The 12,849-nt window shown below is 38.5% G+C and overlaps 1 protein-coding gene across 5 annotated transcripts; it reads left to right on the top strand.

The window, feature by feature from the left end:
- Positions 1 to 324: 324 nt before the first annotated feature.
- LOC112197623 (cleavage and polyadenylation specificity factor subunit 3-I) lies at positions 325 to 7,946 on the top strand. 5 transcript variants are annotated; one of them, XM_024338368.2, is made up of 9 exons: positions 382 to 549; positions 747 to 846; positions 993 to 1,095; positions 1,339 to 1,370; positions 1,453 to 1,618; positions 1,705 to 1,802; positions 5,300 to 5,345; positions 5,453 to 5,602; positions 6,188 to 7,946. In XM_024338368.2, the coding sequence occupies exons 5-9, from the start codon at positions 1,469 to 1,471 to the stop codon at positions 7,817 to 7,819; spliced, it is 2,076 nt and encodes a 691-aa protein (XP_024194136.1). In that variant the 5' UTR covers positions 382 to 549; positions 747 to 846; positions 993 to 1,095; positions 1,339 to 1,370; positions 1,453 to 1,468; the 3' UTR covers positions 7,820 to 7,946. The 5 variants fall into 5 exon arrangements, with proteins under 5 accessions (XP_024194133.1, XP_024194136.1, XP_024194135.1 ...); XM_024338367.2 differs by having other exon boundaries at positions 1,319 to 1,370; XM_024338365.2 differs by lacking the exon at positions 382 to 549 and adding an exon at positions 325 to 375 and having other exon boundaries at positions 993 to 1,370.
- Positions 7,947 to 12,849: the final 4,903 nt, after the last annotated feature.

Here is a 12,849-nt window from a genome sequence, read left to right as displayed (position 1 = left end):
TTTAGTGGAGTAAATGGACAATTGTTTGACCAAATTTGGGCATTTGGTAAAGAATCCTTTTTAAAATCTTGCCTAATTTTGAGATGGCCCGAGCATGACCTGACACAACATGAATTTGAGCCATGGACCAGACCGGGCAACATACCGGCATGGGCCCGAACAGAATCACTAATAATCATGTTCGCTTAAAATTAGCCGGCCCAAACACGACACGAATATAATCGCTTAAAATGAGCCCGGCTGAGGTGGCCCGTTATGGGATAGCGTGAGAGACTGCTCTGTCTCTCTATTTGAAAAAAAAAAAAAAAAAAAAAAAAAACTGCTTATTCTCTATTTCCAATCGGTGGGCGTGACCGGTAAATTCCTCCGCACCAGGTCTTTTCCTCTCCTCTCTTCTCTCTCTCTTCTGACCTCAGCGCTTCCCTTTTTACCTGTGTCGTATGCTTTTCTTGGTTACACTCCGCCGCTACTATGGATTGATTTTCATCTTCTACTTTCAGTTTTTCTGTATCTCAAAAACCCCACAATTTTTGACCCCAGTTATTTTAGGTTGTTTCTCTTTCTACTTAACCTTACTAGAATTGTGTATTTTTACTGTAATCTGTAAATTGCTGATCAAATTGTTCGGTTTATTTTGAATTGGTGTTGCCAATTTTGGATGTAGAAACCTAAATAGCAAGGTTTTGCGTCCCCATTACTCTCACCGCGTCGTTCCTTCTTTGATATAAAGTTTTGTTACATCTCAGATTTGATGACTTGGAAATCTTGATAGGAGTGTTGGTGTTCTTAAGCAACTTATTCTGTCGTCTTTTCGGCATCGAAAAGACAAAATCACCTACTTAGCAGGTATGAACCTTGCTTTGATCTTTATTCTGTTGTAGTGTTTTTACTATATAAGCAGTTAATTTGCGTGTTTAAGGGGAATAATTAGTAATTTTGATCATGAAGATTAACTTTTGTTATTTAAATATAATTACTCTTGTTTAATGTAGTGATTTACGAAGGAGAAGATTGATAAGATCAAGAGGCTGGACATCCCAACTTCCAGAGAATTGGTTTGACTGTTCGAGTATTGTTGAGTGGAAGATAGTTTTGGTATATGTCTAGGTGCCCTGAACTTCTTTTTTTACGATGAACTAGGTGCCCTGAATTTTGTTGTATATTATCAGAATGCAGAAAAATTTATAACATGAATTTGTATTTAATGTACGGATTGCTTTGTATTTAAATGGTTTAATGTCGGAAGTACTAAATTTGAAATGATAGTAGATTGTACGTAATTTCTATAAAAATTGAATTTTTTAAATATCTTATAAAGACGGCTCTACCCATTCCAAGAATTCACGGCTGGGATTAGCAGAAGACTACAGGTAAGAATCTGAAATTCAATTGAGCCTCCTCATGTGTGTGTATGGTGGCCTTGGGGTTTTCATTTAGCTGATTACTTTTCAGATTCAGTTTTACCAAAATGGCTTCGATGGGGGGACAAAAGAGGCGTGAAGCATCATCGTCTTCAGCAGCAAAACAGGAGGATAAGCTGATTGTTACTCCGTTAGGAGGTGGTAGCGAAGTTGGTCGCTCTTGCGTGTACATGTCCTACAAAGGCAAAAATGTCTTGGTATGTTTCTCTTCAGTTCTTCAATCAATCATTCATTCATTTTCTCCTCATTCACTCACTCACTCACTTTGTATATGCTTTGATAGTTTGATTGCGGAATCAATCCCGCTTTCTCGGGCATGGCTGCTTTGCCCTACTTTGATGAGATTGATCCTTCCACAATTGATGTCCTTCTCATAACCCAGTATGTTTCTATTTTTTCTACTTCTTAGTATCTTGAAGACTTGTCTTGTATTACTTGTCTAGTACTATTATGTCCTTGCTTCTCAGACACCACTTCTTTGTGCACCCATAAACAAAACAACCCTGTGTTGTATCACACATGACATGTTGGGTACAGAAGTTTTTTATTTTTTTTTTATTATTATTTTTATATAAGGGATTTTGTCCATTTACCCCATTTCTAGGGATTTTTTTCCCACTTACCCCATTAAGTTTTTTTAATTCTCTCTTACCCAATACACTCTAAGGGAGTCTTCCCTAATACCTTTTTTTTTGTTTTTAATTTTTTTTTAATACCATTTTACCCTCACTCCCTTGTTACTTAGAGAGAGAGAGAGAGAAAAAATAGAAGAGAGAGAAACCATGGGAGACTTCGCCGGAGCCCGTCACCGGCCGCCGGAATCCGTCACCGGCCGCCGGAATCCGGTCACCGGCCGCCGGAATCCGGTCACCGGCCGCCGGATTCCGGTTAACGTTCGCCGGATTCCGGCCAACTTTCGCCGGATTCCGGCCAACTTTCGCCGGATTCCGGTCACCGGTCGCCGGATTTCGGTCACCTACTGCCGCCCACCGGAATTTGCTGAAAATCTCACCGGAAAGTTTTTTTGCCCCCAATAGACATCTATTGCCCCCTAGTAGATGGGCAATAAACCTCTATTGCCCCCCAATAGACGTCTATTGCCCCCTAATAGACGTCTATTACCCTCCAATAGACGACTATCAGCCATGTATTGCCCCCCAATAGACGACCATCAGCCATGTATTGCCCCCCAATAGACGTCTATTACCCCCCAATAGGACTTTCAGTTGCTAAAATGAGAACTAATCTCCAAAAATTTAGACAAATAAAACTTTGATTACAGAAAAAAACAAGGAGATTACATAAATTCAAAACGTCTATTGCCCCCCAATAGCCGTCTATTGCCCTCCAATAGATGTGTAATAGACGTCAATTAGAGAGCAATAGACATTCAAAACGTCTATTGCCCCTCAATAGACGTCTATTGCCCCCCAATACAACTTTCGATCGCCGGAATGAAAACTAATTTTTCTACATTAAACAAATAAAACTTCTATTGCCTCCCAATAGACGTCTATTGGGAGGCAATAGACCAACAACTCAGCCATTTTTGTTAAATTTGCATTATCATCATCAATGTACCATTCGTGCAAAACAAACCTCCATGTACCATTAACTCTTTCTAATTATGACAAGAAACACCCAGTTTAGTTCTAGATTATATCACCAATGTCAACATAGTTGAGGCATATCCGATAGTGCTACAGCAGATGTGGCGAAGTTCCAATCAACATTATTATAATGAACTACTACCACTAAATGCATTGCTCTTTTAAAATTTGATTCGTCAGATGGAGAGAACTTGGTCAATGCTTCCCATGATAGATACACAGAGCCCAGGCTCTGCCCAATCATAGTCAATCTAGGGTACGTTGCTTCCTCGATCCATTTCCGCTTGTACAGATAGACCACCTAATCAATTGGATTAGGTATCAATGGAAATTGAATTAGGGATATTGATAGAGTATGAAAGAGAGCACTGTACCTTTGGTGGGTGAAGTAGTTTGACTCCAAAGAGATCGACGGCTCGGGAAGTGAGTGAATCAGGGGAGGAGTCGTGGTCACCGGTGAAGACGACGCAGTCAAGGTTGGGGTTTTCATCCTGGATGGCTTTGACGGCGCACTAGAGCACTCTCTTGCTCCGCCGCCGTCGTTGGTGTAGGGGTGGAAGAATGCGACGGCAGTTGTTTCCGGCGGTGGAAGAGAGAGAGCGTTGCCGGAGTGAAGAGAGAGATCTGAGAGAGCGCTGCCGGAGTGAAGAGAGAGAGGGAGGAAAGAGAAGATGCATCATGCGGCTGGAGAGAGGAGTTGAGTGGCAATGCTGTAGTTTGTTAATTAAGTTGAGGGTAAAGTTATCATTTTACTTTAAATGGGGTTACTGGGAATAAAAATCTGTTGCTGGGGTAAGTGGGATAACTTTGGTTTATTTTGGGGCTTTTGGTCAAAGACCCTTTTTTTATCTGGTTAACCCCAATGATTTACTCTTGTTTGTAAAAAATTGATTCACCCTTCTTTCTCAACCTTTATTGGAGTAGATGAATTAAATCGGAAAGCTAAAGCTTCTTTCATGGCTCTTTAAACATATAAGTTTTCTACTTTGTTTTTCAACTACTTTGTGGCATGTGCTTGTTGGGTTGATTATTGTTATTATTAGGTACTAAGGTATCCGGTCATTAATCTTTTGCTTTCTATAGTGCTCTAAGGAGGATATTGCATAGTTCTTATAACATCCTAATAGTTTAGCTCATAAAATTTGATTCCTCATCTTATATGTTAAATAAGGGTGAGAATCAAATCTAATCTTGGTAGAGTTCCTTTTCTAAAAGATGAACCTAGTATGCCAGCATGCTTTGCTTGTTCAGTTGTTCTTGCTTAATCTCTTGGAGGCAATTCTTGGAACTCTTTTTAGCCTTCCCAGTCCCTCAGCCGCTTTTGCCTCTGCCTAAGCCTCTTTCAAGTGTTTTAGCAAACAACATCCCCTTAATCCATCAAAGAATGAGCAAACACATGGAGGTGTTGAGCACGTGAATGTCTGGACAAAATTTAAGTGGAGCAATTGCCTTAACTATCACTTGGATCTGCTAAAGAGTTTCTTAGGTTTTGCTGCCAGAGGAGGATAACTAAGATGTCTTAAGAACTTTGTGAAGGTCCTACCATTTTTTCGTCTTTGGCATTCATTAGTTCTTCTCAAAATTTTCTGCTGAGGAGGAGTTTTCCATCTCCCTCAATTCATTTTCTTTTTTAGCTCAAGTCTCTGACTTTATTTCTTTTCTGGAAAACATAATAATTATGTTAGTGCTAATGGAGTAGCAGTCCAAAAAGGTACCACTCTCATCCAACAGTAAACTGAAAACAAGAATGCAGAAAGCATAACAAAAGTCACCCAAGCAATAATCAAGGTGTCCACGCCCATTTGGTCTAGTGGCATAAGTCTCCCTTTTGCAATTGGTAGATCCCAAGTTGACTCGAGGATGAGTGGATGACCAGTCACCAAACAAGGGGAAAAAAAAATAGAATGAGATGAAGGAAACTAAAAGAGGCTCTCTTCTTAGGATCAGTTGTACTTTTACCATGCTCATCTGCAATTGCGCAGAGAATTTTTGTCACATGTGAGAACCCATGCATCGCAATAACAGGCTATTGTGAAGAATGTATGAACATAATGTATTTCCTAGATCGGCTGGTGCCTTTTACATGTCATACTTTTTCTTGCTACATATGTGTGCTTGTGTCTGTCTTCCACCTTTTGCTGTCTAACTCCTGTTTAAAAGTTCCGAATGCTCTGGGTTTTTCCTGTTAGTTTGTACGAACAAAAAGTTCTGCTACCTCATTTCATTATCATCTATGTACTAATATTAGGTCATACCTTTTTCTTGCAGTTTTCACTTGGATCATGCTGCATCCCTACCTTACTTCCTTCAGAAGGTATATACTTTATACATTCTAAATGAAAATTAAACTCTCTCTCTCTCTCTCTCTCTCTCTCTCGCTCTTCCCTTTCAGATAATTAACATATCTATAACCTTTGATAGACCACTTTCAAGGGCCGAGTCTTTATGACTTATGCAACAAAGGCTATCTATAGGTTGCTTTTGGCAGATTATATGAAAGTGAGCAAAGTTTCAGTTGAAGATATGTTGTTCGATGAGAAGGACATAACTGCTTCTACGGATAAAATTGAGGTTTGTTGTTTCCCATGATGAATGTATTTTGTTTCAGCCTGTTATTGTTCTCAGCTGAATAATTTAACCCATACTTTTTTTTCTTTTCAAAAAAAAAAAATAATAATAATAACTGAATAACCTATCACAGATTAGCATTGGGATTATAATTTTTTTTAATGGTTGGTCAGTTTCATATGGGTTGTATGTTCTGTCAATGAAATTCTCAAAGTTCACTAGGTAAAGTGGCTTAGAATCTGAGTTAGATGCTGCTGTTAAAAAAGAAAAAGAATTAGAAAAATAAAGAATCTGAGTTAGATGTTCATGATCTTTATTGATCATTGCTGCAGGGCATTCAGAAATATCAGTAGTTTGGTTAATTAATGTCTTTTTGTTTTGGTCAAATTAATGTTTTCCATCAATGGAATCTCATTCTCACTGCCATCTTTACATTGTTATGCTCTTTTTTCCCGCAAGTACAATATTAATTTGTATGCTGATGCCTGTATCCATTTTCTGGTACATCTATGGTTGGATCCTTTTAAGTAAAACAAGACATGAATGATTTTCTCAAGATTTTTGTCTGACGGGCTTGGTAATTTGTAGGTTATTGATTTCCACCAAACAGTAGAAGTTGAGGGCATTCGGTTTTGGTGCTACACTGCAGGTCATGTCCTTGGTGCTGCTATGTTTATGGTTGATATTGCTGGTGTTAGGGTCCTCTACACTGGAGATTATTCACGTGAAGAAGACCGACACCTCCATGCTGCTGAGATGCCACAGTTCTCCCCTGATATATGCATCATTGAGTCCACATTTGGTGTCCAGCACCATCAACCTCGAAACGTCCGAGAGAAGCGATTCACTGAAGCTATACACACAGCAATCTCTCGAGGGGGTCGTGTCTTAATTCCTGCATATGCACTTGGCCGTGCCCAAGAACTTCTCCTGATTCTTGATGAGTATTGGTCAAACCATCCCGAGCTCCATAATATTCCTATATATTATGCTTCCCCACTGGCAAAAAAGTGTTTGTCTGTTTATGAGACGTACACCCTTTCAATGAACGATAGGATCCGCAATGCCAAGTCAAATCCCTTCATCTTCAACCACATATCACCATTAAACAGCGTTGAGAATTTCAAAGATGTGGGCCCCTCAGTGGTGATGGCAAGCCCTGGTACTCTTCAAAGCGGGCTGTCAAGGCAGCTATTTGATAAGTGGTGCTCTGATAAGAGAAATGCGTGTGTGATTCCGGGTTATGTGATTGAGGGGACACTTGCTAAGACAATCATGAATGAACCGAAAGAGGTTACCCTTATGAATGGGCTTGCTGCTCCTCTCAACATGTCAATCCATTACATTTCATTTGCTGCTCATGCAGATTCTGTTCAGACATGTGCATTTTTGGAGGAGCTGAGGCCTCCTAACATAATCCTTGTTCATGGAGAAGCTCATGAGATGGGAAGGCTGAAAGAGAAGCTCATGACTCAATTTTGTGATCGCAACACAAAAATCCTCACACCAAAGAATTGTCAGTCTGTTGAAATGTATTTTAACTCGCAGAAAATGGCTAAAGCTATTGGAAGGCTTGCTGAGAGAACCCCGGAAGTTGGTGAAACAGTCAGCGGTTTACTGGTTAAAAAAGGTTTCAGTTATCAGATAATGGCCTCTGAAGATCTTCATGTGTTCTCACAGCTGTCCACGGCAAATGTCACTCAACGTATTACTATCCCGTATACTACTGGCTTCATGGTGATAAGACATCGGCTGAGGCAAATGTATGAGAGCGTAGAATCTTCTGTGGATGAGGAATCTGGAGTGCCGACGTTGCGAGTGCATGATCGAGTGACTGTGAGGCAGGATACAGATAAACATGTTTCACTGCATTGGATGTCAGATCCTATAAGTGACATGGTGTCAGACTCCATTGTGGCTCTAATTTTGAATATCAACAGAGAAATCCCCAAGGTAGTCATTGAATCGGAAGATATAACAGAGGAAGAGAATGGGAGGAAGACGGAAAAGGTCATTCGTGCACTTCTTGTATCACTCTTTGGGGATGTGAAGCCTGGAGAAAATGGGAAGTTGGTGATCAGTGTTGATGGAAATGTGGCGCAGCTTGATAAACAGAGTGGGGACGTTGAAAGTGAAAATGAAGGCCTCAAGGAAAGAGTAGAGACAGCATTTCGTCGAATCCAAAGTGCGGTGAAACCAATTCCTCTTTCTTCATCTTAGCTGCTTTGGCGTAGTGTTTCAATATTATTGTTTCTGTATGAGTTAATTTTCAGGTGTTGTAAGCGACACACAGGAATTTTCATTAGTAATACTAGTTTTTGGCAAAATGCAGTGACCGTTTCCTTCATTTGTTTTTTGTTTTGTATATTTTTTGAAAACTTTTTCCTTTCATTTTGTTCATTGATGCGCGTTTGGAATGTAGTATATTTTTTGCTTTTTTGGTTACAAGGGAGGCCCATAAGGCCGAAAAATTCTTTGAACTGGTACAGCCATTTCCAGATCTTTCAGTTCTTGAAACTTCATTTATATGAGGTAAAGCTTGTGAAGCCTAGATACTCCCCCTTTCAAGTGATGAGACGATGATCTTTTTCTATGCTATTCTATGCCAAGGCATCAGCATTTATATTACATTCACGGAAAGTACTAGTGAAATGGACATTCACAAGATTTCGAAGCAGCGAGCAATTAGAGACCCAGAGGATGCAAAATTGCAAATCAACATTGTTACCGTGCAGGCTGCAGTATATGAACTAGGATTGGCAGAATCTGATTCAATCTCAAGATACGAGAACAACACCAGCTTCAAACCATATTAACTACCCTAAGCTTCAGTCCAAATCTCTCCAATGGCTAAATTTTTTTGACAAACAGAGATCCAAGAAAACTCGCATCCCAACTATTGCTGGGTTGCTGCTCCACAAAACTTGCACCAAACTCTCAGAATTAACCTTTGCTTTTGGGTCTACACAAATTATCTTCAGCTAACCAAATGTATTTTCTCTCACTTGTACCACACTACCACCCCATCAGAAGTTTCAGTTAAGTTTAGCAATAGCCTCACAAGTCTGCATGGGAATTTTGTCAGTTTGCAGAGTATATATAGGAGTAGATGATTTCATAGCTGGGATAAGAGTCAACCTTCCAGCCATACTAAAATGTTAGCTCTTCCAAGTAGCCTCTGATGAACATTGTCCACAATAGCTGCATAGGTATTCATAGTAACTCTGGAGTGAAGAATTGCATAGATTCCTTTCATATATCAACCGGAAAACTAGTACAAGATGCTTAGTATTTACAGGTGTTGTAGAAATTGGGTTCGACTACATTGGCTTTGGACAGTTTACTGTTCATGTTGTTGTGCTGTTCTGAATTTGATTATCTTCTCAGTTTATAATTTTATATCAACATAATTATACATAGATAAGCAACATGGTGCACAAAAAAACCTGTCAAACACAATTGATCATTGATTTATTCAAGTGAAGAGTCAATTTTGTGAACACAACGGGAAAAAGCAAGAACATCATCAGGGTGTTGAGCTCCACCCTTTTCATCATGACCCTTATCATGGCTGCTGTCACTGATTATGCATTCTCGAATCACCGCCTTCGCCACCGGATCGTCAACTCCTCCGTGGCCACCACTGGTAGTAGTGGTAGCATTCTTCTTTTCCTCTTTCTCCATCTGCTCTCTTCTCTCTTTATGAGCCTCCATCTGTCTCTAAAGCGTCTTGACTTTAAAACTTATATATATTTAGTTTTTTTTTTTGGCAAGAGTATATATTCAGTGTTTCGTTCGTCTCCAATCTCAATCCATGGACGTGCTTCTTATAAACGAGGTAATAGTATACTGTATACGTGTGCTTTTCCCGGTGAGAGATAGAGGTATTGGTGGCACACCAATGTGTCTCTTCTATAAGGCAAACAGCAAGGAGCTTACACGTATGAGGACCTGAGGTAGCTGCTACTCTTGCTACCTGCTAGGGCCAACTTATGGAGATATAGGTGAAAATGAAGACAGTATTACAATATAGTTGTTGATAACTTGATATGAATCAATCTGAGTGAAGATATTCTAATGTGGATCAGTATGAGTGAATATAAACTTTTGTCTTTGGTAATTTATGTCATATGGCTGGTGATTACGGTCGAAATCAGTCACATTTCAGCAGTTGGGATTTGGAATTTTTTTTTAGGGAAGGGAATATCAAAATTATATATGAGATAAAAAGACTAATAAAAATGACACTATTATCATTGAAACGTGATAATATTATATACATGGTCCTTTTATTGACAGAGATTTTTTTTTTTTGATCATTTTACGGAATTGATTATTTAACCAACTTTTCGATCACTTATCAACATCTCCGCCGTTCAGTTGCTAGGTCAATATGAGTAGATCAATTCTGCAAATGTTCATCCAAATTGATAATCGTTGAGGCATTCAAACTGTGATTTACAATTATAAACATAAACGGTTTAGGTTTGACAAATTTGGTTCGTCCATTGATTTAATTTAGTTCGATACCTTAACGATCACCAATTTGGCTGAAAATTTGCAGAGGTCATCTATTCATGGAATCCTAAGAATTAAATGGTCGAGATGTCGATATGTGATCAAAAAGTGAGTTCCACAAAGGATCCCTTAAATTGGCCAAAAAAGAGATCCCTTAGTGAAAGGATCCTATATATATATATAAATATTTTTTTTATCCATAGCGAGGCTTCGCTATGAAATTAAAGTGTGAGGTTAGAGTTTAGGGTTACTTTTCTATCTCATATCTACATCTCGATGGTTCAGTTTTTAGGGACTAATGTATAGATCATCTCTGCAAATTTTCAGCCAAATTGATGATCGTTTAGGCATTGATAACTACTGCCTTAAAGCTAGTATGGTTCAAGTTGGACAGATTCAGTTCGTCAATTGGTTTAAGCGAGTTAGATACCTTAACGATCATTAACTTGGCTGAAAATTTGCAGAGATGATCTCTTTTTTTTGGTCTTTTATAGGGATAGGCATTAGAGGGCTTCCACTAAGGGATCCCTTTTTTGGTCTTTTATAGGGATAGGCATTAGACCAACTTTTCGATCATATTTTCACATCTTAACCGTTCAGTTTTTAGGTCATAATGTATAGATCACTTTTGCAAATTTTCAGTCAAATTGGTGATCGTTAAGGTATCCAAAACTGCAATTTACACGAACGGACCGAATCTGTCGAACCTGAACCGTTCGTGTTTATAATGGTAAATTGCAGTTTTGGAAGCCTTAACGATTATCAAATTGGCTGAAAATTTGCAGAAGTGATCTATACATTAGGACCTAAAAACTGAACGGTTAAGATGTGAAAATAGGATCGAAAAGTTGGTCTAATGCCTATCCCTATAAAATACCAAAAAAAGGGATCCCTCACTAGAAGGGCCCTATATATATATATATATATATATATATATATATATATATATATATATAGATTAATTTCAGTTTACCCCCCTGAGGTTTGGGGGTGTCATCATTTCACTCCCTCTACTTTCAATTTTGAATTTTTACCCCCTAAACTTTTCAATTTCAATCAGCCGTGTCCAATTTTATTTTATTTTTTTATGTTGAAATGACCATTTTAACCCTCAAAAGTCAAACTTAACTTCCAATTTGGACGGAACAGTAAAAATTGGACACGGCTAATTGAAATTGAAAAGTTTAGGGGGTAAAAATTCAAAATTGAAAGTAGAGGGTGAAGTGATTTCACCCCCAAACCTCAGGGGGGTAAACTGAAATTAATCATATATATATATATATATATATATATATATATATATATATATAGATCCTATCCAGAGCGGAGCTCCGCTTTGAAATTAACGTGTGAAGTTCGAGTTTTTGGTCACTTTTCGGTCGCATATCCACATCTCGACCGTTCATTTTTTAGGTACTAGTGTATAGATCGTCTCTGCAAATTTTCAACCAAATTGATGATCGTTAAGGTATCTAACTCGCTTAAACCAATGGACGGACTGAATCTGTCAACCTGAACCGTACTAGCTTTGAGGCAGTTATCAATGCCTTAACGATCATCATTTTGGCTGAAAATTTGCAGAGACGATCTATACACTAGTACCTAAAAACTGAACGGTCAAGATGTGGATATGCGACCGAAAAGTGACCCAAAACTTGAACTTCACACGTTAATTTTCAAAGCGGAGCTCCGTTCTGGATGGGATCTGTATATATATATATATATATATATATATATATATATTTTTTTTTTTTGAGCAGTGGAGATGGGCTTGAGATTTGGTTTATTTATGTCACTAAAGTGGATTAAAGGTGTTTCTGATCGTGGTTGGGGTAAAATGCTTACTTTTGAAAAGATGTTATCTATTTTTGTTTCCATTTTGTCTAGTTGGGTTCCTATATATATATATATATATATATATATATATATATATATATATATATATATATATCAGGCCCTCCTAATGGGGGATCCTTTTTTTTTGTCCAATTTGAGGTAGAAGAGCGATCGGAGTTGGGAAGATGAAGCTATTGCCTAACGTCCCTGACACTCGACATGCCTTTCAGCAAAGGAAAACAAGAGGTCTTCTCTCTCTCCCTCTCTCTCTAGCTCATTCACTTTTGTTTCATTATGCATCAAATTACTAATCCCGGAACTAAATGGGTGTGATTTTGATTGATCTCTGTGTGTTGGGTACTCGATTTAAGGGGAAAGATTGAAACTTTTTGCTTTTATTGAATTTTAGGGTGATTGAGATTTTGGGATTTGATGGTGTTAGGGGTCTAATCTGAGAATGCAGAAATTAAATGAAGAATAGAGAGAATTTGAAAGGAAAAACTGGGTTTCATATATTCGATAGGATCGAGAATTGGGTACAAGCCACCCCAAATAGCTAAAGAGAAATATCAAGAGCTAGCTACAGCTGTCCTACTCACCACAAGAGAGCAGCACGTGTATCTTGGCCAAATATATCTATCAACAGTAAGAAAGTAAATAGGTAATGGGCCTGGTGGTCACAAGCATGGTTGGGAACCCAACATTCCACCCTTCTGCAAAGAAAACTTACTCTTAAGTTTTAAAATCTGGGAACTTATGCATGAACTCATCAGCGTTCATCCAAGTAGCATCATCCTCAATAGAGTTCTCCCATTGAACGAACCATTTGATCTCAGCTGAATTGCCTTTCTTAAACATACCCCTGTCAAGAATTTTATTAGGATACCAGTGAGATT

Source organism: Rosa chinensis, chromosome 4, assembly GCF_002994745.2.
Source record: "Rosa chinensis cultivar Old Blush chromosome 4, RchiOBHm-V2, whole genome shotgun sequence".
NCBI classification, from domain to species: domain Eukaryota; kingdom Viridiplantae; phylum Streptophyta; class Magnoliopsida; order Rosales; family Rosaceae; genus Rosa; species Rosa chinensis.
Note: the sequence above shows the minus strand (reverse complement) of the source record. Positions and strands in the feature narration are given on the sequence as shown.